This window comes from Saccopteryx leptura, chromosome 1, assembly GCF_036850995.1.
Source record: "Saccopteryx leptura isolate mSacLep1 chromosome 1, mSacLep1_pri_phased_curated, whole genome shotgun sequence".
Lineage (NCBI taxonomy): Eukaryota > Metazoa > Chordata > Mammalia > Chiroptera > Emballonuridae > Saccopteryx > Saccopteryx leptura.
The window spans coordinates 57,217,142-57,243,511 of record NC_089503.1 but is presented as its reverse complement, the minus strand read 5'-3'; the positions used below and the strand labels follow the sequence as shown (position 1 = coordinate 57,243,511).

The 26,370-nt window shown below is 46.5% G+C and overlaps 1 protein-coding gene across 8 annotated transcripts; it reads right to left on the bottom strand.

The window, feature by feature from the left end:
- Positions 1-132: 132 nt before the first annotated feature.
- Positions 133-26,313, bottom strand: LRRC51 (leucine rich repeat containing 51). Of its 8 annotated transcripts, none has more exons than XM_066367642.1 (6): positions 26,187-26,261; positions 12,445-12,507; positions 11,695-11,831; positions 2,496-2,701; positions 1,439-1,587; positions 133-1,174 (listed from the first exon to the last, which is right to left on the bottom strand). In XM_066367642.1, exons 3-6 carry the CDS (start codon positions 11,774-11,776, stop codon positions 1,033-1,035), a joined length of 579 nt encoding a protein of 192 aa, XP_066223739.1. In that variant the 5' UTR covers positions 11,777-11,831; positions 12,445-12,507; positions 26,187-26,261; the 3' UTR covers positions 133-1,032. The 8 variants fall into 8 exon arrangements, with proteins under 8 accessions (XP_066223739.1, XP_066223730.1, XP_066223764.1 ...); XM_066367633.1 differs by lacking the exon at positions 26,187-26,261 and adding an exon at positions 26,061-26,170; XM_066367667.1 differs by lacking the exon at positions 26,187-26,261 and adding an exon at positions 26,061-26,170 and having other exon boundaries at positions 133-1,126.
- Between the last annotated feature and the right edge of the window lie 57 nt (positions 26,314-26,370).

The window sequence follows — 26,370 nt, the reverse complement described above, 5'->3', positions numbered from 1 at the left end:
GTTAGCTCCTCTGTCCTCTCATCACCCTACGGCTTGCTTCTGGCTACTCAAGTCTGTGAGCAGTGAGATGGGAAAGGTGGGGGAGCATCCTCTAGGGAACTAAGAAGAGTTTTGGAGACAAGGGTTCAGGGTTCCCAGGGGTTTTTTGTTTGTTTTTTTTTTATAAATTTTTTTTTTATTTACTCATTTTAGAAAGGAGAGAGAGGGGAAGAGAGAGAGAGAAAGGAGACAGAGAGAGAAGGGAGGAGGAGCAGAAAGCATCAACTCCCAAATGTGCCTTGACCAGGCAAGCCCAGGGTTTTGAACCAGTGACCTCAGCATTTCCAGGTTGATGCTTTATCCACTGCGCCACCACAGGTCAGGCAGGTTCCCAGGTCTTACCTGAGACTTGGCCTGGTCTGGATTGCTTGTTCTTTCTCCAGTGATAGGAACACTGAGGCAACTGTCATTGTTGACCCTGTCCCAGGCTCAGTGAAATCACTAAAAAGTCTGGAAACAGATTGCTGCTGGTGGTACAGACAGACCAGGAGTGCCTGATATGAAGTCAGCAAGCCAATGTTTTCAAGCAGAAGATTCTTTTTATCAAGTGAAGTCTCGAGCAGAATCCCAGCATATAAAGCCCAAGAGGGTAACTACTCTGGTCTGATTGAAATGTACGATTCAGAGATCATGGCCTGTCTTGACTTCCTATCACAGAGGCCTCTGAGCATCTCCACAGAACCCTCGTGCTCTGTGAAACAACTAACCCCAGGGTGTCTGAGCTGAAAAGTAAAAAATAGGGGCTATAGTTTAGATAAGTTTCCCATGGCCATGCAATGAACCCGGGTCTCCTGCGTCTCAGACCAACGGGCCTTCCCTTCACTGCCTGTCTTTCAGTGAAGCAAGACCGGAGCTACTGGCAGTTACCCGAGTTGGGCATTTTTACATAGTACAAGTGCTTTGTTATCTGCTGAACAGCTCAAATACTTTATTGTACTGTTAAACCAGACTGGCCATCCTCAGGCTTTCACGATGGCTACAGTCCTAGGAACCTCAGCGTGTATCCTGCTTGATCCTGATTTTCTTGGGCTTGATGTTCATGCGTTTCCAGACTTCAGCTGTGGTGCGGTCTGCTTTGGTGACCCCACTGAAGTCGAATGTGGTGATATGGGGCATGGTGCACAGCACATATTGCCTGTGAGGAAGACTCGGGCTGGGGGCCAGCCCCCCAGCCAGCCCCCCATTCCCTCACCACCAGCTGCTGCTTCTCCCCTGACTACAGGATTGGAGGGACTTGAGTACAGTTTGGGGGAGACTTAACTTATCTTGACTGACAGCGAGAAATGCCTTAAAGTCTCTTCTCCTGTCGCTGGCCCAAGCATGGCAGAGGGATGGTGTTGGGTTTCTTGTCTGCCCTCCTGGCCCTCAGGGTAGCCCAGCTCCAGGGCAGGGCACTTACCTATACCCCTTCTCTTCCTCTATGGGGTTCCCGTGGAGTGTCAGGCTCCGGAGCCGAGGGAGCACAGCCAGCTTATTCACCTCTCCCAGGCGCTGGATGCTGTTGCCATGGAGGTAGAGGACACTCAGGTTGAAGAAAGTTGTCAGGACCTGTTGGAGGAAGAAACCGAAAGCCGGGCTGGACAGGGCTCTAGAGCTGTGTTCAGGACTGACCTGAGGGCAGAGAAGTTTTGGGAACAACTTGCTCTCCACTCCCCCTTCAACCACCCCTCATCCCCAGGCCATACTGGATGACTCCACCTACTTTCATTTATCTTTGAAGGGGTACGAGGGCATCCCACTGACCTAGGCTCTGACCTCAGGGGTAAGAAGTATGGTTTTGGGTCCTAACACTGCCACTGATATGCCAGGTGAGTAAGCTCGCCTATCTTTCCTGAGTTCTAGCTTCTCTTTCACTGAAGACCTTTGGTGATCTAAGATTCTGTCACTATAAGAGACAAGGATACACAGTACTGTGCTAGGTATATAAGAGAATCTTTAATAGTAGTGAAATTAAGACCACTACACCCAGGGAACAGTTTCCAAGTTGTGCTCTAGCTCCTTTTCCTCTAATAGATCCTGGACAAATTTATTTCTTAAAATTTGAGTCTGAGTTCATGAAAAATAAATGCTGTGCTTTAACTAGCTACCTCTTCCACAGAAGAACTTAACATAAGGCACAGCAGGTGCCTGATAACAAGAGCTACAGTTCTACTTCAGCCTGCTGTGTGCCAATTGGTTTCTATACATTCTCATTTATTTCTCCTAAAACCTTTGTGATACTGGCATATTCTCATTTTTCAGACAGGGAGACTGAAGTTTTGGAGAGGGTAGGTAGGTTGTCCAAAATCACATACTAGGGCAAATCTAAGATTTGAACTTATGTCTGATCCAACAGCCATGTGGTACCATGTTGCCTCACAACTTCTTTGATGAAATGTAGGAGGTGAAGAGGCTGGGGGCTAGAAGGGAGTTCCTTCCAGCCCACCCCGACTGGACTCCCAGGGCTGGGAACTCACAGGGTCAATGGTAGTCAGGTCGTTGAAAGACAGGTCTATCCACGCCAGGTTCTGTGGATGCTCCAGCAGCTGTGAAATTACATGCTTGAAGTCTCTCAGCTCGTTGAGGGCATTGTTGTTCAGCCACAGGGACTGGGTAAGTGACTTCCCTGACTTTGAGTGTGTTAGTGGTCGTAGCCCTGTCCTTGGTTCCTCGCTTACTAGATCTGTGGGAACAAAGTGAGGCCTGGGTATACAGTCTTTGCCTTTCTGGATCTAGGGGATGGGAAGGCACAGCTGAGAGGTAAGCAGCCCAAGCTAACTGCAGGACCAGAGCCTGATACTTGAGTCTAGTGTGACTCTTCCTACTGTCAGTTCAAGACCCTCTTCTCACAGGGCCCAAGTGTCAGTAAGCTAAGACTAAGGGCCAAAGACTTCCCAAAATGTTGGGGTTTGTTTTGTTTTGTTTTTAGAGAGAAAGAAAGCGACAGGAAGGGAGACAGATGAGAAGCATCAACTCAATTGTACCACCTTAGTTGCTCGTTGATTGCTCTCTCATATGTGCCTTAACCGGGGGGCTCCAGTCAAGCCAGTGAGCCCTTGCTCAAACCAGTGACCTTTGGGCGTAAGCCAGCGACCATAGGGTTATGTCTATGATCCTGTGCTCAAATAGTTTTGAACCTGGGTCCTTAGCGTCTCAGGCTGACGCTCTATCCACTGTGCCACTGCCTGGTCAGGCCCAAACTCTTGGTTAGGGTCACATGCTTCATTAGGTCTTCTGTGTACCACCTCTGTGTACATGTTTTGTGGGGATGGGGACAAAACCATTCCTTATTTGTAGATGAGGAGACTAAAAACCAGAGTTGTTGGGCTTTGAGCTAAGGTGATAATGGAACAAAATCTAGAATTACCCACTGCTAGAGCCTATAGAATTCACTCTGTAACACTGATGTGCTCTCTTCATTAATGTTGAACAATTACCATGTGTCAGATATGGTATATACAATGGTGAACAAAATGAGAAAGGGTCTGTACTGCACTTTGTAAGAATAATAGAGTGAGGATGAAGCAGATGTTTGTGGACAAGCTTATATGGGCAAGATGGAAACAAACTGGAAATATAGTGTGATAAATGTTAAGTTGTGGAAGCACAGAAGAGGAGTTCGTAACCGTTTGGAGCTCACAGACGTTTCCTAGAGAAGGTGAAGCCCAAGCTGGATCTTGGTGGATTAGAAGGGTGAAAAGAGGGCCCTGGCCAGTTGGCTCAGCGGTAGAGCGTCGGCCTGGCGTGCGGGGGACCCGGGTTCGATTCCCGACCAGGGCACATAGGAGAAGTGCCCATTTGCTTCTCTACTCCCACCCCTTCCTCTCTGTCTCTCTCTTCCCCTCCCGCAGCCAAGGCTCCATTGGAGCAAAGATGGCCGGGGCGCTGGGGATGGCTCTTTGGCCTCTGCCCCAGGCGCTAGAGTGGCTCTGGTCGCGGCAGAGCGACGCCCCGGAGGGGCAGAGCATCGCCCCCTGGTGGGCAGAGCATCGCCCCTGGTGGACGTGCCGGGTGGGTCCCGGTCAGGCGCATGCGGGAGTCTGTCTGACTGTCTCTCCCCGTTTCCAGCTTCAGAAAAATACAAAAAAAAGAAGGGTGGGAAGGATGAGAATAGCATAAGCAAAAGCATAGAGGTATGGAACAGCATGGGTGCCCATGTATGTGCTGCACAAGGGGGCAAGGAGGAAAAAGGAGAGGAGGAAGCTTGAATGCCAGGCTATCTTGGACTTTTTCATAGGTGATAAGAAGTCACTGGAGGTTTTTGTTGTGTTTTTTTTTTGGTGACAGAGACAGAGAAGAGGGACAGACAGGCAGGAAGGGGGAGAGAAGCATCAATTCTTCATTGCAGCTCCTTAGTTCTTCATTGATTGCTTTCTCCTATGTACATTGGCCAGGGGCTAGAGCAGAGTGAGTGACCCCTTGCTCAAGGCAGCAACCTTTGGCTCAAAGCCAGTGACCTTGGGCTTCAAGCCAGCGACCTTTGGGCTCAAGCCAACAACTATGGGGTCATGTCTGTGATCCCACGCTCAAACCAGGAACCCGGTGCTCAAGCTGGTAAGCCTGCGCTCAAGCTGGATGAGCCTGTGCTCAAGCCGGCAACCTCAGGATTTTGAACCTGGGTCCTCTGCGTTCCAGTCTGACGCTCCATCCACTGCACCACCAGGCATCACTGGAGGTTTTCGAGCAAAGAAGATAATCCAATCTTTTAATTAAGAAAGACCACTGTGGCCTGACCTTTGGTGCCACAGTGGATAAAGTCTCAACCTAGAACGCTGAATTCACCAATTCAGAACCCTGGGCTTGCCCGGTCAAGGCACATATGGGAAGCAACTACTATGAAGTGCTCCCTCCCACCTTTCACTCTCTCGCCTTTAAAATTAATAAAATCTAAAAATAAAAGAAAAAAAACGTAAAAGAGAAAGACAGAAAAGAACACTCTGAAGCCCTTGCCAAATAGCTTGGTTGATTGGAGCGTTGTCCCGGAACACGAATGTTGCCAGTTCGATGTTCCTGTCTGTCCGTCTGTCTCTCCCTGCCTCTCTAAATAAATAAATATATATGTATACAAATAAGAGAAAAAGAAAGATCACTCTGGCCTGACCTGTGGTGGCGCAGTGGATAAAGCACTGACCTAGAATGCTGAGCTTGCTGGTTCAAAACCCTGGGCTTGCCTGGTCAAGGTACATATGAGAAGACATTATGAGTTGATGCTTCCCAATTCCCTACTCTCTCCCTCCCTCCTTGCCTTCCTCCCTTCCTTCCTTCCTCTCTTTCTTCTTCTCTTTTCTTTCTCTCTTTCTTTCTGTCTCTCCTCTCTCTAAAAGGAATAAATAAAATCTAAAATAGCCTGACCTGTGGTGGCGCAGTGGATCAAGCGTCTACCTGGAATGCTGAGGTCGCCGGTTCAAAACTCTGGGCTTGCCCGATCAAGGCACATATGGGAGTTGATGCTATCTGCTCCTCCCTCCCTTCTCTCTCTATCTCTCTCTGTCTCTCTTCTCTAAAACGAATAAATAGCCTGACCTGTGGTGGCACAGTGGATAAAGCGTCGACCTGGAAATGCTGAGGTCGCCGGTTCAAAACCCTGGGCTTGCCTGGTCAAGGCACATATGGGAGTTGATGCTTCCAGCTCCTCCCCCTTCTCTCTCTCTCTGTTTCTCTCTCCCTCTCTGTCTCAATCTCTCTCCCTCTCTCTGTCCTCTCTAAAAAAAATAAAGAAAGAATAAATAAAAATAAAAAATTAAAATGCAAAAACAATGAATAAATAAAAATAATTTTAAATATATATTTTTTAAAAATCTAAAAATCACTCAGTGGTAGAGCGTTGGCCTGGCGTGTGGAAGTCCCGGGTTCGATTCCCGGCCAGGGCACACAGGAGAAGCACCCATCTGCTTCTCCACCCCTCCCCCTCTCCTTCCTCTCTGTCTCTCTCTTCCCCTCCCGCAGCCGAGGCTCCATTGGAGCAAAGATGGCCCGGGCGCTGGGGATGGCTCCTTGGCCTCTGCCCCAGGCGCTAGAGTGGCTCTGGTCCCGACAGTGACGCCCCGGAGGGGCAGAGCGCCCCCCCCTGGTGGGCGTGCCGGGTGGATCCCGGTCGGGCGCATGCGGGAGTCTGTCTGATTGTCTATCCCTGTTTCCAGCTTCAGAAAAATACCAAAAAAAATAAATAAAATAAAAAATTTAAAAAAATCTAAAAGTCACTCTGAAGCTTTAACGTGGAGCCTGGATTTTAGGGAGTGGGTGGGACTGAAAGACCAAGATGGCTCTTTCAATCATCCAAGCAAAACGTCAAGGACAATCAGCATGACTTGATGGTTAACTAGATGTAAGGGTAGAATAACATTTAAGGGTATCACCCAGTTTCTTGTTTGGGTGACTAGGCAGATGCCAGATCTATGATAAGGGATTAAGAAGAGACATGGTTGGGCAAGTGATGATTTCAGACTTGACCTTGGTATGTCTGAGGTTCCTAAAGGTGGAGAAGTCAAGTAGGCAATTAGAGATGATGGTCTGAGACACAGACTCGAGAATAATTAGCATGGAGAGTGAACAAGTTAGAGAAACAGATGAGTCCTTAGGGATAGTAAAAGTAGGAGGCATAAGGGGAGTTCATTAAAAGAAGTTACTGAGCCTGACCAGGTGGTGACGCAGTGGATAGAGCGTCAGCCTGGGACGTTGAGGACCCAGGTTTGAAACACCAAGGTCGCTGTCTTCAGCCCAAGGTCACTGGCTTGAGCAGGGGGCCACTGGCTCAGCTGGAGCCTTCTCACTCAGGTCGAGGCACATATGAGAGAGCAATCAATGAACAACTAAGGTGCTGCAACTATGAGTTGATGTTTCTCATCTCTTGTGTCTCTTTTTTTTTTAAATTTTTTATTTATTTTAGTGAGGAGAGAGAGAGAGAGAGAGAAGGTGGGGAGGAGCAGGAAGCATCAACTCCCATATGTGCCTTGACCAGGCAGGCCCAGGTTTTGAACCGGCGACCTCAGCATTCCAGGCCGACACTTTACCCAGTGAGCCACCATAGATCAGGCTCTTGTCTCTCTCTTAAAAAAAACAAAAAAAACAACCCATCTAGCTTAGCCTGACCAGTGGTGGCACAGTGGATAAAGAATTGACCTGGGACAGTGAGGTCCCAGGTTCAAACCCTGAGGTTGCCGACTTGAACATGAGATCATCAATGTGATCCTATATTTGCTGGCTTATGTCTACGGCCATACTACCCTGAACACGCCCGATCTCGTCTATATTTGCTGGCTTGGACCCAGAGGTCGGTGGCTTGAAGCCCAAGGTCGCTGGGTTTGCTGGAGGCCGCCAGTCAAGGCACATATGAGAAGCAATCAATGAACAATTCAGTTCACAACTACGAACTGATGTTTCTCATCTCTCTCCCTTCCTTTCTATCTCACGCTAAAACAAAACAAAAATAAAAACCACATTTATATAGACACTCCTGCCCCCCCCCCCCCCCCCCCCCGCTTTGACAAATGAGGTGCAGAGAGAGGATAGGCTTTGCTGAACCTCACAGCGGCCGAGCCGGGATCAGACATCAGCTCTGGCCAAGGTGACTATATTTTTCCTATTGCCCTGTTTTTGTTTACTTTTCTAAAGCTGCTTCTGCGGAAGGAAATATTTAGTGTTTGTTCATCCTGTATAGCTTGTCTTCACCCTCCCCTCAGCTTTTACTGGACAGACTTTCTCTCTTCCAACCCCCATCCAATGTTAACTACCTGTCTTCCTCAGCTGCATGTCAGGCAGCATCCACCAGATGGCTCTCTGTCTTAGTCCTAGTGTGAGTAGTTGGAGCGTGAGGTTGGGGGAAGGTGGCTGAATGGTACTGGAGAGACCCAGCACATGAAGAAACTCCTGACTCCCAGCCTCATTTTCTGACTGCAGACTCTCAGATGAAATGACAAAGATGCATAAAAGCTAAAGTCAAAATAAACCCACATATGGACTAGCATCCAGTGTGATGAGGCAGTAGCCTGGGGAGTGCCACCAAGCAGAGGCGGATTTAATGGCGGGCACACCAGGCGCGCACCCTGGGCCCCGACTTCTGAAGGGCCTTTCACACTTTTTTCTAATGACACCAAGTTTGGTTTCATATGTGCAATCTTAACATTAATAGTATATAATATTTTTTATTTATTTAAAAATATGGTTAACATGTATTTTTATTTTCCCTGTTTCTTTTTTTTTAAGGGGCCTAATATTTTCTTCTGGGCCCAGGGCCTCAATCAACTTTAATCCACCTCTGCCACCAAGCCTGGGCTGACCTTAAGCTCAGGAGGAGCCACTGGTGGGATGGCATTGCCTAAAACTTGAGGCTGCCTGGGCTGCTGTGACCAAGGGTGGAGCAAGGTGTCCAGGCTGCTACCGGTTACTACTTCCCTCAGATTCCACCAGGGCCCTGCATCGCCTGAGGATCTGTTGAAACTGCCTTGTTCAAAGTAGGCAAAGGAAGGGCTGGAAACTGGACCACAGATATCAACACTTGGAGAATTGGAGGTTGTCCAGCTATAAGAACTGGGGAAAGTTGATTTTGTCTTCATAACTCTGAAGGGTTACCATCCAGCTTTTTCCATGTGTTCCCAGAGAAGTTGTTAGAATTTGAAGACCTTCCTTGTGTCATTCCTTAACCCATAATAAAAGGACTGGGTGGGTGTGTATGGTAAGGGACTCCCTTAATACTAGGTTTGTGAACAGAAAAGGACCATGGGTTGGAGGTAAGTACAGACTGGATGCCTTCTAAAGTCACTACCATTTCAGATTCTATGATCCATCTATTAATTAATTAATTAGCAAAGAGTGTACCAAGTACCCCCAAACTCTACTCTGTCCTCTAACCCCAATTTCTTTTTTTTTAATTTTTCAGTGACAGCCGACATTCATGGACATTTGTTTTTTTTTGTGTTTTTTTGTTTGTTTGTTTGTCAGGAACGGAGAGAGATGAGAAGCATCAATCATTAGTTTTTTGTTGTGGCACCTTAGTTGTTCATTGTTTGCTTTCTCTTATGTGCCTTGACCGCGGGCCTTCAGCAGACCGAGTAACCCCTTGCTCGAGCCAGCGACCTTGGGTCCAAGCTGGTAAGCTTTGCTCAAGCCAGATGAGCCTGTGCTCAAGCTGGCAACCTTGGGGTCTTGAACCTGGGTCCTCTGCATCCCAGTCCGATGCTCTATCCACTGCACCACCACCTGGTCAGGCCTCTAACCCCAATTTCAAGTTAAGTGTTCCATAAGCTCTGGGGAACCTGAGGGGACTGGCCTTTTGGGGCATAGAGGTGTCTCTCCCTCATCCCTCCCAACACTCATCAAGGAGCATTATGCCTGGCACATATGTATACATACATGCATATATATGGATATATGCACTTAATGAAATAGGTGCTCACCCTGACTGGAGGTGGTACAGTGGGGTAGAGCATCAACCCAGGACGCTGAGGTCCCCAGTTCAAAACCCCAAGGTCGTTGGGCTGGAGCACGGCTTGCCAGCTCCAGCATGGGATCATCAACATTTTCCCAAGGTCGCTGGCTTGAGCAAGGGGTCACTGGCTCAGCTTGAATCCCCTAGTCATGTATAAGAAGCAATCAATGAACAACTAGAGTGAAGCAAGTATGAGTTGATGCTTCTCATCTCTCTCTAAAATAAATAAATAAACAAGTGCTCAATAGTTAACTGTTGAATGAAGGACAGGACATCTATACTGATTATGTTTTGTGTGGTAGCATTATCCTTGGTTGTAGTAGCTTGTCTTTACCCTCATTCTGAGAACTATACAGAGTGTAAACTACATCTCCCAACTTAGAGCTGGGAATTCCCATGATAGGTTGGAGCCACACTTCCCTTCCTCCTCTGTCACCTTACCTATATTGTATGTACCCATTACTGTAGCTAAAATCCCTGTGAAACATGGACTACATCAATTAGAAGTGATACCATGCATAATAAAGATAACAGTAGAGCCCTGGCTAGATAGCCCAATTGGTTAGAACATTGTCCTGACATGCCAAGGTTGCAGGTTCAATCCTGTCAGGGCACATACAAGAATCAGCCCATAATGCATAAATAAACAACAACAAAATAAAGATCACAGTAGGTGGGTGTGTGCTTACTGCTGACTGATGCCAACCCATGTATGCTAAACCCAAACCCAAGTAGTATCCAGTACTCGGGATAACTGTTTGCCTGTTTCCTGACATTAAAGGTGGCCACCAATTGCCTAAGAGAAGACCAAAGCCAGATTATGGGTGTAGGGTATGTTGATACCAACCTATGTTCTGTGAAGGTAGATATACTGAAACACTTATGAGACCAGGTAACAAATGCTAAGGACAGCAGAACTTTCATGGGAAGAAGCATACTCTCTTGAGAATATGATATTGCTGAGACATTGAAGGATAAAATGGGAATCAGCATGGGCAGTGCTGGAACCTGCAGTATGTGTGGGTAATAATGGAATAAACTTTGCTATGACTGGAATGAGTATAAAATGTCAATAAATATTCAAAGTGGAAACAGGCCAGTTTGTTAATAAGACACCCACTGCCCCCATGTTTTACTGGTGATCAGAACAGTGTCCTCAACTGGGGAGATAGGGTTCTGCATGTTGGCTGGGAATCTGCTGCAGGCCATGTTTCCTTTCATTAGTTTCTTCCTTTCCAGGTAAAAACAAACTATTGGCTGAAAGACTGGCTTTCCAGCTTCCACCTGACTTTCTTGCTCTAGCCTGTCTTTTGAAGATGATCCATTATCCTTAGAGCCCCCTGGTTCCTTTCAGTTTTTCTGCTAATATACTTTTTTTTTAAGTGAGAGGAGGGGAGATAGACTCCCACATGTGCTCCAACCTGGATTTACCCGGTAACCCCCATCTGGGGCTGATGCTTGAATCAACTGAGCTATCTTCAGTACCTGTAGCCAACGCTCAGACCAGTGAGCCACTGGCTGTGAGAAAAGAAGAGAGAGAGAGGGGGAGGGAGGGGAAGAGAAGCACATGGTTGCTTCTCATGTATGCCCTGACCGGGGATCAAACTCAGGATGTCCGCATGCCAGGCCAACACTTTATCCACTGAGAAAACAAGTCAGGGCCAGATTTACTGCTAATATTTTTTAATTATTTATTTTTGTGTGTGTGTGACAGAGAGAGGGACAGATGGGGACGGAGAGACAGACAGGAAGGGGGAGAGGTGAGAGGCATCAATCCGTTGTGGCTCCTTAGTCTCCTTAGTTGTCATTGATTGCTTTCTCATATGTGCCTTGACCAGGGGGCTACTGCAGAGCCAGCGACCACTTGCTCAAGCCAGTGACCTTGGGTTCAAGCCAGCAATCTTGGGCCTCGAGCCAGTGACCTTTGGGCTCAAGCCAGCGACCCCGTGTTCAACCTGGTGAGCCTGCACTCAAGCTGGCGACTTTGGGGTTTCAAACCTGGGTCCTCCACATCCCTGTCCAATGCTCTACCTACTGCGCCACTGCTTGGTCAGGCTTTCTGCTAATTTTTTAAAAGGCCAAACACTTCCACTCCCCACCTCCCTTTATTTTACTCCTCTCAGAAAAGACAACAACAAATCTGCAAGCATATGGAAAGAATCTTCAGGCTTTTAAGTAGAAGACTGATTTCTCCCTAGGGACCACACCCAGCCTGCTGCCATGGTGAGTGGAGTGCTGTACTCTGAGCTGACCTTGAATCACATGGATGCTTCGGAAGGAGTAGTCAAGAGGAGGCTCTTGCACTGAAGTGTTCATATGGTCCTTTTTGCTCATAGCTCAGGCCATCATTTGTCAGGTGTAAGCATGGGCCCTGGAATCCGGGTTCAGCCTGGGAGTACAGAGAAGGACTGGTATTCCAGGTAGAAGGGTCACAGGTTTCCCCATTGCCCTCCCCCTGTTTTACACCCTCTATTACTCCAGCCTGGCTGCATTTCTATTTTAAGATACTAATCATGAGTCTTTGCATTTGTAGGGCACTTCCTACTTCTCAGAGTACCTTCATATCCCTTAGAGCTCATTGATAGTTATAACACCCATTTCTACTTTCCAGATGAAGAAACTGAGACTCCAGGGTGAAAGCACTTGCCCAAAGTTAAGCCAGTGAGTCAGTTGTGGGCTGCAATCCTAGTCTCCTGAATCCTACACTGAAGTCCTTTCTGTTGCTCCACAAACAGTTACTATGGTCTTGGTACCTACCCTCTGGTAACATCAACTGGGCTGTTCTATTGCTTAACAAACCCCTAAGAATATGCATTGGATCTGGTGTCTGACAGCCTTTGTCTTCTGACCCAGATGGGGATTTTCTGCTTTCTCTGCTCAGCTTGTCTGTCACCCCCATCATCTTTTCATTAAAAGACCCTACTTTGAGCCACATCTTTAATATAGTCATATGTATTTAAGCACACACATACAAAACAGGAACCTACTTCCCTGGCACTCACCTGTCACTGATGTCTGAAACTCCACCATTAGGGATTCATTCCTTTGGGTTCAGGGATTGTTCCCTGTTAAAATGGAAATATCCCTTGAGAAGGGTGAACACAATGTTATCACTCGTTTACAATGTTTATTTATTTATTTATTTTACAGAGACAGAGAGAGAGTCAGAGAGAGGGATAGATAGGGACAGACAGGCAGGAACAGAGAGATGAGAAGCATCAATTATTAGTTTTTTTGTTGCGACACCTTAGTTGTTCATTGATTGCTTTCTCATATGTGCCTTGACCGTGGGCCCTCAGCAGACCGAGGAACCCCTTGCTTGAGCCAGCGACCTTGGGTCCAAGCTGGTGAGCTTTGCTCAAACCAGATGAGCCCGCGCTCAAGCTGGAGACCTCAGGGTCTTGAACCTGGGTCCTTCCACATCCCAGTCCAATCCTCTACCCACTGCGCCACCGCCTGGTCAGGCCACTCGTTTACAATGTAGTATGAATGGTTTTATCATATTTCTTCCAATTTGTTGGCTTAAATAAAGCTGAGAATTTTTCAAGAGGCTGGGCAAAACCATGAGAACACTATTCACCTGGGCAGAACAGCTGAAAACACATTTTTATAGAGAGGTTTTGTATGTGACACAAGCAAGACAAATGGACTGACAAGGACAAGTATATGTCCCAGTCAACCTCCCCTTCCTTACTCTATCCACTGCCATCACCGTTTTTTTTGTTTTGTTTTGTTTTTTTGTTTTTTTAAATTTTTATTTATTCATTTTAGAGAGGAGAGGGAGAGACAGAGAGAGAGAGAGAGAGAGAGAGGAGAGACAGAGAGAGAGAAGGGGGGAAAGAGCTGAAGCATCAACTCCCATATGTGCCCTGACCAGGCAAGCCCAGGGTTCTGAACCGGCGACCTCAGCATTTCCAGGTCGACACTTTATCCACTGCGCCACCACAGGTCAGGCCCCATCACCGTTTTTTGCATTTACTATTTCACCTGGGTTTCCAAAGAGATTTGAGGTAGTTTAACATCACGCTCAAAACAGGATGATTTGTAGAAAAGAACTTGCAACAGAAATACAGTGAATGTTACCAATGCAAGCCACATATATAATTACTTCACATATGTAATTAAAAATTTCTAGTAGCCATAAAAAGAAAAGTCAAAAGAAACAGAGAAAGCCTGACCTGTGGTGGCGCAGTGGATAAAGCGTCGACCTGGAACGCTGAGTTCGCCGGTTTGAAACCCTGCACTTGCCTGGTCAAGGCACATATGGGAGTTGATGCTTCCTGCTCCTCCCCCCTGTCTCTCTCTCTCTCTCTCTCTCTCTCTCTCTCTCTCCTCGCTCTCTAAAATGAATAAATAAAAAGAAAAAAAATTTAAAAAAAAAAGAAAGAAAAGAAACAGAGAGCCCTGGCTGGGTAGCTCAGTTGGTCAGAGCATTGTCCTGATATGCCAAGGTTGCTGGTTTGATCCCTGGTCAGGGCACATACAAAAGTCAACCAATGAATGTATAAATAAGTGGAACAAATCAATGTTTCTCTCTCCCTCCCTTTCTAAAATCAGCAAATTTTAAAAGAAAACAGGGAAGTTAAATTTAATCATATATTTTATTCTAATATTTGTATCATTCAACATATAAACACTTTTTTCTTTCTTTTTTTAAGGAGAAAGAGAGAGAGAGAGAGACATTAATTTGTTGTTTAATGGTTGATTTTTTTTTTTTTACAGAGACAGAGAGAGAGTCAGAGATAGGGATGGAGAGATGAGAAGCATCAATCATCAGCTTTTCTTGCACGTTGCGACACCTTAGTTGTTCATTGATTGTACTTCCATATGTGCCTTGATTGTGGGCCCTCACCAGACTGAGTAACCCCTTGCTCAAGCCAGCGACTCTGGGTCCAAGCTGGTGAGCTTTGCTCAAACCAGATGAGCCCGCGCTCAAGCTGGCAACCTTGGGGTCTTGAACCTGTCTCCACATCACAGTCCGATGCTCTATCCACTGCGCCACCGCCTGGTCAGGCATATAATCACTATTTAAAACTGGTATATTTTACACTTGTAGCACATCCCAATTTGGACAAAATACCTATCAATTATTCAATACCTACATATGACTAGAGGCTACCATACTGGACAGCATGGATGTAGAAATCAAAACATGGAAGAGAAAGATTAGAAGCCAAATTAAAGGAAGAGAGAGATGTACCAAAGAATTAGGAAATGAGGCCTATATTTAGCTCTGAAATTCCTGGCACCCAAAGTCAAAAGGAAAAACATTAGGATATGTGGTTCTCATCATTTGATTCAAAGAAACAATTTGTATGCAGAAACAATGAAGTTTGCAAATGTTCTTAAAATGGAATTTCTTTTAAAAACTATAGAGTTGACAGTTTGTAATTTAGCTTAAGCTTACTATCAAGTAAATGTGTGTGTGTGATTTAACATATGCAAGGATAGAGTTTACAAGTTTAGAGCAGTGATTTTCAACTTTTTTCATCTTGTGGCACACATAGACAAACGACTAAAATTCTGCAGCATAGCAAAAAATATATTCTTTGCTGATCTGACAAAAAAAATAGGCATAACTTCAATTCATTCACACTGGATGGCTACTGTCGTTTTTTTATTTGACAATCTGAGGGAAAAGAGGTCAGTGCCCCTGACTTGTCAGGTATTGCATGTTTTAAAAAATCTCACAGCATACTAGTTAAAAATTGCTGGTTTAGTCTGACCAGGCGGTGGCGCAGTAGATAGAGTGTTGACCTGGGACGTTGAGGACCCAGGTTCGAAATCCCGAGGCTTGAGTGTGGGCTCGTCTGGTTTGAAGCCGAAGGTTGCTAGCTTGAGCCCAAAGATAACTGGATTGAGCAAGGGGTCACTGGTTCAGCTGGAGCCCCCCTCCCCTGTCAAGGCACATATGAGAAAGCAATCAATGAACAACTAAAGTGCTGCAACAAGTTGATGTTTCCCATCACTCTCCCTTCCTGTATGTCCCTGTTTGTCCCTCTCTATCTCTCTAAGAAAAGAAAATCACTAGTTTAGAGGAATAGGAAAGTGAATGTTTTTCTCTCTAAAAGCAGCAGTCTCAAGTGAGCTTTGGGGAAGTTCAGTCTTAAGTCACTTAACAGCTGAATTCTGTTGCATGCGGGACTGACCAGGTGGGCATGGGTTGTTGATTAGGAAGATCTAAATCTTTTAGATACAAATCTACAGACAGACAACAAAGAACACAATGTTCTTTCGTAGAAATAGAGGAACCTAAAGTGTTCTCATCAATACAGAAGCCCATTCCACTTGAAAATCTACAAAGGTCTGATGCCTTTGAGCAAGATTGGATACTTTTCCCAAATTAAGATCTGGGTTAGGACCCCAGAGTTATGCACTACTAGACATGAGTTTTAGCTTAAAATATTAAGGCCAGGCTGTGAGCTAGTATTTTATCTTACTCATCATCTATCACAGAAACTAGTTTACATCAAGCAATCAGGAAATGTTCGTGAGATGAATGAATGAGAAACTGCCAAATACAGGATTTCTGTTTTTGGAGTGTTGAAGCTAAGCTGCTTGTTCTAACAATTTGCTTTGAGGTTCAGCTATTTTGGTCCACACCTCATTCACAGTTAAGATAGGCAATTCAATTCTGCAAGCATTTGTTGAGTGTCTGCCACCCTGTGCCTGACAAGAATGGAAGAAGTCAAGATACAAATAATAGAACCCATGACACAGAATGACCTACTGGGTTTCTGTTAACTATGGCAAACGGGCCTACATCCAGTTCTAACAGTTGCCTACTTAGTGAATACTCTCCTGTTTCAATGTACCCTTTTCTTATTTTTATTTTATTTTTTAGCGACAGAGAGAGAGAGACAGAGAGAGGGACAGATAGGGACAGACAGGAAGGGAGTGAGATGAGAAACATCAATTTTTCTTTGCAGCTCTTTAGTTCATTGATTGTTTTCTCATATGTGCTTTGACTGGGGGCTTCAGCAGAGCAAGTGACCCCTTGCTCAAGCCAGCAACCTTGGGCTTCAAGCCAGTGACCTTTGGGCTCAAGCCAGCGACCATGGGGTCATGTCACTGGCTTGAGCCAAGCAACCCCATGCTCAGGCTGGTAAGTCTGTGCTCAAGCTGGAAGAGCACACACTCAAGCCAGTCACCTTAGGGTTTTGAACCTGGGTCCTCTGTGTCCCAGTCCAATGCTTGATCCACTGCACCACTGCCTGATCGGGCTAGTGTACCCTTTTTGATGAATACTTTCCAGATAAAATTGAAAAAAATATATACTCTTTATTCTTTTTTTTAAATTTATTCATTTTAGAGAGGAGAGAGAGAGAGAAAGAGAGAGAAGGGGGGAGGAGCAGGAAGCATCAACTCCCATATGTGCCTTGACCAGAGAAGCCCAGGGTTTCGAACTGGCAACCTCAGCGTTCCAGGTGGATACTTTATCCACTGCGCCACCACAGGTCAGGCTAGTGTACCCTTTTTGATGAATACTTTCCAGATAAAATTGTTCAATGTGTCCTATGTTAGATTGATTCCCTTGATGACCCCTGTTCATGATCTGTTTCCATCCCTTCTGCCCTATTACTCTGATGCTGGGCTCAGTCAAGTGACTTGCTTAGACCAATGGGATGTTGGTAAACATGAAACAAATAGAAGCTCAAAGAGAGGGTTTGCCCTCTTGCTCTTTGCCAGTGCCAAGAGAACACGGTTAGTCTGATGGAGGGATACAAGACACATGTACAGGTGGAAGATACGTGAAAGAAAGCGAGTGAGTGATCCCACCTGAGGCTGTCCTAGACCAGCCTATAGTCAGCCTACCCCAAGTAAAGATCAGGAGAGTCACCTAACTCCCAGGTGACTGCAGACACATGAATGAGTCCAACCAAGACCAGAAGAAACATGGCTGACTCAGAGTTAGAAGCAATAAAAAAATGCTATTGTTTTAAGTCACTATGTTTTTGGATGGTTTGTTATACATCAATAGCTACCATATTCCCCCACATATAAGATGCTCCCATGTATAAGATGCACCTTAATTTTGGGGCTCAAAATTTGGAAAAATAATGCATTACATAAAGTTATTGAACTCAAGTTTTATTCATCATAAAATTTATACTAATACTCATCACTGTCAAAACTCCAATCCAGGCCCTGGCCGGTTGGCTCAGTGGTAGAGCGTCGGCCTGGCGTGCGGGGGACCCGGGTTTGATTCCCGGCCAAGGCACACAGGAGAAGTGCCCATCTGCTTCTCCACCCCTCTCCCTCTCCTTCCTCTCTGTCTCTCTCTTCCCCTCCCGCAGCTGAGGCTCCATTGGGGCAAAGATGGCCAGGGCGCTGGGGATGGCTCCTTGGCCTCTGCCCCAGGCGCTAGAGTGGCTCTGGTCGCAGCAGAGCGATGCCCCGGAGGGGCGGAGCATCGCCCCCTGGTGGGCGGAGCGTCGCCCCCTGGTGGGCGTGCTGGGTGGATCCCGGTGGGGCGCATGCGGGAGCCTGTCTGACTCTCTCTTCCCGTTTTCAGCTTCAGAAAAATACAAAACAAAAAACAAAAAAAAACTCCTCCAATCCATTAGCTTGTCCTCATCTGTGTCTGATGACGAATCACTGTCTTCAACAATGAGTGCAGAAACAAGTGTGAAAAAGCGAGAAATGCAAGTAAAAAAACCTACAACCACTGTATAAGACGCGTCCAGTTTTTAGACCCCAAATTTTTCGAAGACAGTTGTGTCTTATACATGGGGAGATACGGTAACTGATAGATGCCCCCACTATACTTTTAACAAAATTTTATTAATAGCTTGTTTTCTCAACTCTAAAAGAGACAAAACCTATCTTGAGAGCTCTTCTATGTCCTGTAGCAGGTACTCAATAAATTGAAGTAGCTGTACTCTCTCTACTCATTTTTTTTTTTTTTTTTTTTTGTATTTTTTTGAAGCTGGAAATGGGGAGAGACAGTCAGACAGACTCCTGCATGTGCCCAACCGGGATCCACCCGGCATACCCACCAGGGGCGATGCTCTGCCCACCAGGGAGTGATGCTCTGCCCCTCCGGGGCGTCGCTCTGCCGCGACCAGAGCCACTCTAGCGCCTGGGGCAGAGGCCAAGGAGCCATCCCCAGCGCCCGGGCCATCTTTGCTCCAATGGAGCCTTGGCTGCGGGAGGGGAAGAGAGAGACAGAGAGGAAGGAGGGGGGGTGGAGAAGCAAATGGGCGCTTCTCCTATGTGCCCTGGCCAGGAATCAAACCCGGGTCCCCCACACACCAGGCCGACGCTCTACCACTGAGCCAACTGGCCAGGGCCTCTCTACTCATTTTTTAAATTATTTTTTATTTTTTATTTTAGTGAGCGGAGGGAGGCAGAGACAGACTCCTGCATGTGCCCCACCCAGGATCCACTCAGCAGTCCCACAAGGGGGGCGATGCTCTACCCATCCAGAACCCTTGCTCCTTTGCAACTGGAGCCATTTTTAAGCGCCTGAGGCGGAGGCCATGGAGCCATCCTCAATGCCTGGGGCCAACTTGCTCTAATCGAGCCTTGGCTGCAGGAGGGGAGGAGAAGAGAGAGAGAGAGAGAAGCGAGGGGGAAGGGTGGAGAAGCAGATGGACGCTTCTCCTGAGTGCCCTGACCGTGAATTGAACCCGGGACATCCACATGCTGGGCTGATGCTCTACTACTGAGCAAACTGGCCAGGGCCTCTATACTCATTTCTTAATAACCTACTTTCTATTTCTTGTAAGCTTGAGGACACTATGTTTTTGAATGGTTTGTTATACATCAATAGCTACCATATTCCCCCACATATAAGATGCTCCCATGTATAAGATGTACCTTAAGGGTTAGAAGTCAGAATGAAAGAAGAAATGAAAATAAATGAATGGTGTCTTCAAGGTGTCACATAGTGAGCCTGACTGCTGCTGCCTTGCTCACACCAGTGGCTGTTTTTGGATTCAGTCTTTCCTATCTGTTATTCTGCCTCATGATCAGAAGCTAGTCAGATCCGAGTGCCTTCCTCATCTGTCCAGGCTGACTGACTTGATGAATGACAGGGTTAGGAGTATACCTACCTTGTTTTGGAATTTTTCTTTTCCAAATTGGAAATATTTTTACTGTTTATCTCTTTTTAAAAAGTTAACATGGCCTGACCAGGCGGTGGTGCAGTGGATAGAGCGTCGGACTGGGATGCGGAAGACCCAGGTTCGAGACCCTGAGGTCGCCAGCTTGAGCGAGGGCTCATCTGGTCTGAGCAAAAAGCTCACCAGCTTGAGCCCAACGTCGCTGGCTCAAGCAAGGGGTTACTTGGTCTGCTGAAGGCCCGCGGTCAAGGAACATTAAAAAAAAAAAAAGTTGGCCTGACCTGTGGTGGTGCAATGGATAAAGCGTCGACCTGGAAATGCTGAGGTCGCCGGTTTGAAACCCTGGGCTTGCCTGGTCAAGGCACATATGGGAGTTGATGCTTCCAGCTCCTCCCCCTGTCTCTCTCTCTCTCTCCTCTCTAAAATGAATAAATAAAAATTAAGAAAAAAAAAAGAAGGCCCTGGCCGGTTGGCTCAGCGGTAGAGCGTCGGCCTGGCGTGTGGGGGACCTGGGTTCGATTCCCGGCCAGGGCACATAGAAGCGCCCATGTGCTTCTCCACCCCCACCCCCTCCTTCCTCTCTGTCTCTCTCTTCCCCTCCCGCAGCCAGGGCTCCATTGGAGCGGAGATGGCCCGGGCGCTGGGGATGGCTCCTTGGCCTCTGCCCCAGGCGCTAGAGTGGCTCTGGTCGCAGCAGAGCTACGCCCAGGAGGGGCAGAGCATCGCCCCCTGGTGGGCAGAGCGTCGCCCCTGGTGGGCGTGCCGGGTGGATCCCGGTCGGGCGCATGTGGGAGTCTGTCTGGCTGTCTCTCCCCGTTTCCAGCTTCAGAGGAGTACAAAAAAGAAAAAAAAAAAAAAAAAAAAAGAAAAGAAGCAAACATTATAAAAAAAAAAAAAAAGTTAACGATTGCCGAATAAAGTCAGACAACATACAGTACATCAAATAGAAACTAAAAGCCTCACTCTCCAAAATCAATCACAATTAAATTTGGCTATATAATCTCCTACACGCAGGGGTCCCCAAACTCTTTACACAGGGGGCCAGTTCACTGTCCCTCAGACCGTTGGAGGGCCGCCACATACAGTGTTCCTCTCACTGACCACCAATGAAAGAGGTGCCCCTTCTGGAAGTGCAGTGGGGGGCTGGATAAATGGCCTCAGGGGGCCGCATGTGGCCAGTGGGCCATAGTTTGGGACGCCTGTTAGAGAAGATATAGTTAACAATTATATTTTATATTTTTAGCATATTTTTTTAAACATTAAAATTTTTTTTAATTTATTGATTTTAGGAAGGGAGGGGGGAGAGAGAAAGAGAGAGAGAAAAAAAGAAAGAGAGAAAAACATTGATCTATTTCTGTATGTGCCCTGACCGGGGATTGAACTGGCAACTTTTACTATGAGGACAACACTCTAACCAAGCAAGCTATCTGACCAGGTCCAAAATTATGTACATTTATATTTTTGAGGTTTTATTGATTGATTTTAGAGATAGAAGAGAGGGAGAAAGGTGTATGGCAGGGAGGGAGCAGCAAATATCAACTTGTAGTTGCTTCCCATATGTGCCTTGACCTGGCAAACCTGGGGTTTCCAATCGCGACCTGAGCACTTCAGGTTGATGCTTTATCCACTGTGCTACCACAGGTCAGGCCAAAATTATGTATATTTTAAAATAAACGTACAGTCTATTTCTTTGTAATTTTTTTTTAAAAAAGAAACAAGGCCCCGGCCGGTTGGCTCAGCGGTAGAGCGTCGGCCTGGCGTGCGGGGGACCCGGGTTTGATTCCCGGCCAGGGCACACAGGAGAAGCGCCCATTTGCTTCTCCCCCCTCCCCCCTCCTTCCTCTCTGTCTCTCTCTTCCCCTCCAGCAGCCAAGGCTCCATTGGAGCAAAGATGGCCTGGGCGCTGGGGATGGCTCCTTGGTCTTGGCAGAGCGATGCCCCGGAGGGGCAGAGCATCACCCCCTGGTGGGCAGAGCATCGCCCCTGGTGGGTGTGCCAGGTGGATCCTGGTCGGGCGCATGCAGGAGTCTGTCTGACTGTCTCTCCCTGTTTCCAGCTTCAGAATAATACAAAAAAAAAAAAGAAAAAGAAAAAAAAGAAACAAGAAGGAAGAGAGATGAGACACATCAACTTGTTGTGGCACTTTAGTTGTTCATTGCTTCTCATACATGCTTTAACTGAGGGTGGGTGGGTGTGGCTCAGGTGGAGCCAGTGACCTTGGGCTTCAAGCTAGCAACTTTTGGGCTCAAGTCAGCGACCATGGGACCATGTCTGTAATCCCACACTCAAGCTGGCAAGCCCACGCTCAAGCTGGCAAGCCTGCACTCAAGCTGCATAAACCCATGCTCAAGCCAGTGACCTTGGGGTTTTGAACCTGGGACCTCAGTGTCCCAGGTCAATGCTCTACCCACTGTGCCACCACTGGTCAGGCATCTCTCTTACTCTTTTTTTTTTTTTTATTCATTTTAGAGAGGAGAGGGAGAGAGACAGAGAGAGAGAGGAGAAACAGAGAGAGAGAAGGGGGGGAGGAGCTGGAAGCATCAACTCCCATAAGTGCCTTGACCGGGCAAGCCCAGGGTTTCGAACCGGCGACTTCAGCATTTCTAGGTCGACGCTTTATCCACTGCGCTACCACAGGTCAGGCCTCTCTTACTTTTTTTAATAGTTGCAGAATATTCCATAGAATTTGTGTGTACCCTACTTGAACTTTATTTAATTTAACTTTATTTAACCAATTCCCAGTTGGTGGAAATTTGTTTTCAGTGTTTGGAAATTACTAGCAATTGCAATTTGACTGGATAGCCTATTCCCTTCTTCTCTCAGGTAAGCAGCAACATGATGGTACAGGAAGCTCTGAGGAATAATCAGATGAGATCTTAAAGGAGATTCAGTGGCTTGACCTAGAGAGGGTTTCTGTATATGGGCTACAGGTAGACAAAAAATAAAAGAATATCATGAAAATCCCTGGACAGATAGCTTGGTTGGTTGGAGTCATTCTGAGGCACAGAGGTTGCTGGTTCAATCCCTGTCAGGGCACATACAGGAACAGATCAATGTTCCTCTCTCTCTCTCCCTTCCTCTCTTGCTAAAATCAGTAAATAAAAAATTAAAAAAGACACAGAGTCATGAAAAGTGCCAAATGATTTGTGTTCTGGGAAGTTGTATTTCCAGGTGCCAAAAGGAGGCCTAAGATTGAACTTCCTGCCCACCTCTCTACTACCATCTCTTATCCTCACCTCCAATTCTGCAGTTCCACCAACCACCAAATGCAGTTACTTGGAATTCCCTCATCTACCTCTGGGCACATCCTGCTTTCTCTCTTTGGAATATAGTTTCTTCCTCCTCTTGCCTTGCTAATTCTTACTTTAAGACTCAGCTTGGGTTTCGTCTTTTCTGAGGAGCCTACTCTTATGTCTAAATCTTGGATGTGGAACTTCTCTTCTGGGGTCCCAAAACACCCCATACTTACAGCCATGGTACCACTTGCAACACTAGGATGATCTGCTTACTATTTGTATGTCCATAAACTCCACCTGGGAAGGAACTAAGTTTTTCTTATAATTGTATCCCTAGAGTGGGGACAAATAGTAGATTATTAACAAATACATTAAAAATTGCTACATTGAATGATGCTATAAAGGAGAGGGACATGAGGTTACTATAACTGAGGGAGCTGACTTGGTCTGAGCAGTCAAGGAAGACATTATCTTTTTAAAAATTTTTTTTATATTTTTATTTTAAGGGGAGACATTTTTTAGAGAAGAGATTGAGGATAAGTACAAATTAACTGTAGTTGGGGTTGGGGTGTGTGAACATTCCAGTCAAAAATAACAGGCTCTATGGTGAGAGGTTACTTATAAATTTTGAAAACCTTAGAAAAGGTCATATCTGCCCTGGCCGGATAGCTTGGGTGGTTAGAGCATTGTCCCAAAGTGCAGAGGTTGCTGGTTTGATCCCCAGTCAGGGCACATACAGGAACAGATCTATGTTCATCTCTCTCTCTCTTTCCCTTTCTCTCTCACTAAAAAAAATAAAGGCATGACTGTGATGGTGCAGTGGATAAAGCACCCCTTGAATGCTGAGGTCGCCGGTTCAAAACCCTGGGCTTGCCTGGTCAAGGCACATATGGGAGTTGATGCTTCCTGCTCCTCCCCGCTTTCTCTTTCTTTCTCATCTCTCTCTCTCTCTCTCTCTCTCCTCCTCTCTAAAAGAAAAAAAAAATTAGCAGTCTTAAAAAACATATAGCCTGAACAGGCAGAGTGGTACAGTGGATTCAGTGTTGGCCTGGGATGCAGAGGACACAGGTTCAAAACACTGAGGTCACCTTGAGCATGGGCTCACCAGCTTGAGCCAAAAGGTCACTGGCTTGAAACCCAAGGTCGCTGGTTTGAGCAAGGGGTCGCTGGTTCAGCTGGAGCCCCCCAGTCATTGCACATATGAGAAAGCAGTCAATGAACAACTAAGGTGCCGTAACAAAGAATTGATGCTTCTCATCTCTCTCTCTTCATGTCTGTCTGTCCCTGTCTATCTCTCTTCCCCTCTTCCCAAAAAAATCAATAAATAAACTTTTTTTTAAAGGCCATATTCTGGAGGGAATAAAAGGAGGGGTGGGTAGGACGCAGGCTGAGATGTTGCTTGATGCTAAGAGCAACAGGAAGCCACAAGGTAACTTTTTAAATGGGGGTGGGATGGGGAACATGAACAATATTAAATTTCCATTTTTGAAGGATTACTCTAGTTGCAGTATGCAAAATGGCTGGGAAGGAAGGATGTGGCGAGAGGAGTATAAAGGTAAAGCTGACAGGATTTAATGATGGTGGTAAATGTAAGAGGTATTAACGATAATTAAAAAAAAAGATTTTATTCATTTTTTAATGAGGAAAGAGAGAGAGAAGGCAGGGAAGAGCAGGAAGCATCAACTCCCACATGTGCCTTGACCAGGCAAGCCCAGGGTTTTGAACCAGCGACCTCAACGTTCTAGGTCAATGCTTTAACCACTGTACCACCCCAGGTTAGGTTGGTATTAAGAATAAATCTTGGGTTTTGGCTTCAGTAATCGTGGATAGAGGTTAGAACACTGGAAGAAATCCAGGCCTGGAGAACATAAAGATTATGAGTTCAGTTGTAGACATGTTGAGTTTGAGTTGTCTATGACATATCCTGAAGGAGATGTTGAAGAGGCAATTAGCTATACAGACCTGGAGCTTAGAGATGACAGCTGGACTGGAGCTATACATTTGTATACATCTGCCTACAGGTGGTAAAGGAAGTTGTGCATGTGGATAGAAATGCCCAAGAATAGTGAAGTGGGTGGGATGTGGGCCTAGGACCAAGCCTGGGGGAACTCCAATCAGGGTCAGCTAGAAGCCAGCCAGAAACCAGCGGATCATGGCAGCATCAGGTGGGTGCTGTGTAGCCAGACTGTTTCCTGTTTCTGTTTGATTTCCACTGTCTTCTGTCTCTCTAGTTCCCTTTCCCATTTAAACTTTCAAGGAAGGCCCTGAACAGGTAGCTTAGCCGGTTAGCACCTTGTCCTGATACACAAAAGTTGTAGGTTTGATCCCTGGTCAGGGTACATACAAGAATCAACCAATGGATGCATAAATAAGTGGAAAAACAAATCAGTTTCTCCATATAAAATCTATGAAAATAAAACTTTCAAGAAAGGATCTGAAACTCATTCAGGCTGAACTGTAAATAATCCCATGGTTTCTTTGCCCTGTGGCAGTTCCTACTCCGTGGAACAAGTCCTTAAACTAGAGAGGCTGTAGGCTCAAGTTAGAGACTTGGCTGGAGATTGGCAAACTGGGGTCTAGACCTAGCCCTCATTGACTTGGTGTGTGGCCTTGGGCAAGTAACTGTGCCTCTCTGGGTTTCAGTTTTCCAGTCTGTGAAATGGGGATAAACATCCTTGATTCACAAAGCTCAAAAGAGACAATGGATATGAAAGGGCTGGCTAAATTACTAAATGTAATACAGATCTGTTATGAAGACTGTAAAAGGAATGAAGCTCTTAAGTGTAGAGCTTTGAGAAGCAGGAGGAGGGGTAATTTGGGGACAGGACCCCTAATAAGTGTGTGGAAAGATCCTGCTCAGACTCTGAGGAGGCTTTCCCCTGGGGTCTTCCTGCTTGGAAAGGGCAGTGAAAGCCCCATAAAGTTTCTTACATCTCCAGGATTAGGGCCTATGATTTAATTCTAACGCTATTCCCATATCTTGAAGACCCTGGGTCTCAGTTCATCAGGAAAACCAACCCTATGTCTGGGCGTTTCATATCTCCCAGTGTCATGGATCTGAGGCATTTGGATTAGGGAGCCCCATGTTTGTGATGGAAAGAATCACACTCTGGAATCTGTATAGGTGGTATCTCAGCGCCCCCCCCCCCCCCCCCCCGTCCCCGTCTATCCCTTATGGGTGTTGTGTTCTGTTCACTGTGAAAGAGGGTAAAGGTTTGTAGAAGGGGAGTCTCACTTTCCACAGAAAGTGCTCCTCTCCTCTCCACAGAGCTCTTGTTGCCTAGAACGGGTTTCCTATTTTCCCGGCCCACTCACCCGCACTTGCCGACCCTCCAGCCTCCGCGTTTCACTCACTACCTCAGGGTTCCCAGCGCAACTCCATGGTAACTACCTTCACCACTACCTCTTAGCCGACCCTGTAAACATTGCCGCAATGCCTACCGGGAGCTGTAGCTTTCAGGGGCGGGGCTTCAAAGCCGCGGAGGTGCTAGGATTTGTAGTCTTTGCCCTCCAGTGGGGGGCTGGGGTCCGGAAGTCGGGACACCCCTTCTTTTACCCGAGTGGCCCTCACACTTCCTTTTCCCGGGTCCTCCAGCGTACCCTGCCGTGCACACCAGCCACAGGA

What these genes read in the sequence shown, in the direction of transcription:
- LRRC51 (XM_066367642.1), bottom strand. Translation starts at nt 11,776, where the DNA reads ATGAGCAAAAAGGACCATATGAACACTTCAGTGCAAGAGCCTCCTCTT. An exon ending in AAGCATCCATGTGATTCAAG is followed by an intron (nt 2,702 to 11,694) that starts GTCAGCTCAGAG and finishes TTGTTCCCACAG; the next exon opens with ATCTAGTAAGCGAGGAACCA. An exon ending in GAGGAAGAGAAGGGGTATAG is followed by an intron (nt 1,175 to 1,438) that starts GTAAGTGCCCTG and finishes TCTTCCTCACAG; the next exon opens with GCAATATGTGCTGTGCACCA.